This window comes from Thermobia domestica, chromosome 6, assembly GCF_964235325.1.
Source record: "Thermobia domestica chromosome 6, izTheDome1.hap1.1, whole genome shotgun sequence".
NCBI classification, from domain to species: domain Eukaryota; kingdom Metazoa; phylum Arthropoda; class Insecta; order Zygentoma; family Lepismatidae; genus Thermobia; species Thermobia domestica.
The window spans coordinates 263,267,996-263,270,795 of record NC_137459.1 but is presented as its reverse complement, the minus strand read 5'-3'; the positions used below and the strand labels follow the sequence as shown (position 1 = coordinate 263,270,795).

At 35.4% G+C, this 2,800-nt stretch overlaps 1 protein-coding gene across 1 annotated transcript; it reads right to left on the bottom strand.

Moving 5' to 3' along the window:
- Window positions 1-1,351: 1,351 nt before the first annotated feature.
- Window positions 1,352-1,933, bottom strand: LOC145687516 (uncharacterized). The gene has a single exon (XM_081760985.1). The coding sequence runs from the start codon at window positions 1,931-1,933 to the stop codon at window positions 1,352-1,354; it is 582 nt and encodes a 193-aa protein (XP_081617111.1).
- Between the last annotated feature and the right edge of the window lie 867 nt (window positions 1,934-2,800).

Genomic DNA, 2,800 nt, shown 5'->3' with positions numbered 1-2,800 from the left:
ACTGATCAGTTTGTACGAAATGATGCGAGTATCCAAAATACTAGTTTGTTTCGGTAACGTAGGAAAGAGATCCAATTCACATTTCACACACTCACAAGACTAAGGATGTAAGAACGCCATGAGTTAATCAAAAATATCGTTGTCTGTTGATCCTTTTCTCTCTTGATATTCTTACTCTCGTTGTTTAACCTCAGAGAGTCACCGATGAAATTATGAGCATTCATCTTCCTCATCCGTTTATATCCTGATCCCGTCATCATGGATTTCAGTTTATTCTGAGCTTTTTGTTGTAAAACAGATTTTGCTTCACTCATTCGTTGATGAACAGATTCTCCAAGAGGTTAATTATTCATGATGACGTCTTGAAGTATATTGGCTCCGGATTTTAATAAATAACTCTTTTCCTACGGTTTTTGCTCCTTGGTTTACTAACGGCATGATGGAGCGAAATAATCCTCCTAGTAAACTTCCAATACCATGTCCTACTTGATAAGGGAAACTCATATAAACCTTTCCAGTTCCTGTGGTTTTGGTAATATTGTAAATATGGATTATTCATATTCACGAACTCGACGAAAGTGTAGCTCGACGCACACTGTACCAAAAGTAAATGGTAAAAGGTGACCTGTACTGTCTCTTATATTGATTTTGATGTGTTCAAAATGCATTGTCTATACAGAAACATAATGAGGAGGATTAAAAATTTCCACTGAATGACTTCCAAAAGTATGATTCATAGGATCCATGTTGACAATACATCGTAAAGGCACTAACGTATCTCCCACAATCACAGATTCAATAATGTCACAGTACACATACATTTGTGCTGGAAGTCCTAAACATATATTCGGTGCTCGTTGTCCTTTCTCAAAGTCATACAAACCACTTTTGGGTTCAAGTCCTAACATTAAATTTACGGTTGGTGATAATACTACTGAAATATGTACGTCTTTCTTAGGATGTCTTACGATACACAACTTCGTCAGATGTTCGAAGGATATAAGCACGTTCGTGTCTTTATAGAATTCATGAATTAATTATTACGGATTTATTGGAATTAATTATCTTTATTATATCTTGTATACTATTGTAATTATACACAGGAATGATTTTAACTCTCCATTCTTCTTTTTCTTTTGGTTTATAAAATATTTCATTATTTTCACAAGTAATGTTTAGAAGTGAATGTTGCTAATGAATTTCTGTAAAAGCCACTTCCCATTTTTGTCGGAATTCAATTTTACGATTGAGTCTAGTGACGTAAGATGTTAATGGACTTTCAGGATAATAGTTCATCGAACTATTGCTCGGAAGAGTAACGTAGAAATCTCTATCAGGTTCCATTCTTTTTCTACTTCTTCTGTTTAAGATGTGTCACCGATGAAGCAGGAATCCGGGAGTCGAAATATGCGGTATATCCTTTCCAGTGCACTAGATATTCTTCTCTTCGTCCTTTGGTTCGTGTACGTACTATTTTATCAATGTAGAATTGGCGAGGTAAACTGACAGGTTGTAATTTTTCTCTGTATAACAGACCGTCAATAGGTTGCTGGTTTAAATCTTCCAGTTGATAAACCGATAGATTTCGGGCAATGATCTTTTTCATTTTTAATATTTCTAAAGTCCAATTTCCCATATATCCTTTATCAAAGGTTCGTTTCAGTTTACTAATACGTACTGTATCTCCAACCTTTAAATCTTCTGCTTGTTTCTTCTTCTTGTTTTCTGAACGTTGAAGTTTCTTGTCATATTGATTATACCATGCTTCAAGGAGATTATTCCGAGAAACATTAGCTGGTACCATCTTGGAGTGCCAACTTTCGTTATATGCTTTTACAAGATCTGGTAACACGTTCACATAGTGATAAGTTTGAAATTTGGTGAAGTATTTCCACATCCTCTGCTTAAGACTTCGATTAAATCCTTCCACCATGCTTGCCTTTATGTTGGGATCTTTGGTCGTTCTATGTTGCACATGTTGTTCATTTAGATACGTTTGTAGTGTTTTGTTTGTGAACTCACTTCCTTCATCCGTGCGTAATACAAGGGGTTTTCTATCTTGAAAAATAGTTTTGAAGGCATTTGTCACATCATTTGCACTTTTTGATTTTAATGGAAGAGCTCAACCGTAACGAATAAAGACATTGATCACGTTAGAAGGTAACGGTACCCATGACTACATTTTTGTAATGATTGTAAATCATTAATGTCACTTTCCCACTGATCGTCAATATTGTTCACAAGATAAAAGTCTCTACGAAAACTTCGACGGATTGTTTTTTTAACGTATAGTTTTCTTGTTTACTTAGCCACTGTTTAATTTAAGGAAATGGAATGGTTTCCTTTGTAGCTGTCCATAATATTTCTGGTGTAGAAAAGGAAACTGGATGTAAAGGATGATAATAAATGTTTTCCAATGTTTTGTTTATGCCTTGTACGTTGACCATATTAGTATTTTTCGTTTTCGTTTTCCTAAAGGTTCATCATTGTCATCATCATTACCTTCTTCTCGGGACAAATAATAAGCAAAGAGAAGTTCTCTTCTTTCTGTTGTTGCTGCTGTTCCTTCTTCTTGTTGCTCCGACGGTAGAGTTTTATCTTGATGTTCAATATAAGCTAATCGTCGTGGGTTTCTAATAAGTTCTCGTGGAATGTTTGAAGATGCTAAAAAGTACAAAACTTTTCCCAGCCTGGAGGATTTGTGGTTTTTCCTGGCCGGGACACGTCACAAATTAAGTCTACAATATTGGATCCTTGTAGTGGATCACCATTGATGTACACCGTTCCTTTGTGATTCCAT

Bases quoted from the DNA above. Each gene is read 5' to 3' on its own strand.
- LOC145687516 (XM_081760985.1), bottom strand. From the start codon at position 1,933: ATGGTGGAAGGATTTAATCGAAGTCTTAAGCAGAGGATGTGGAAATAC.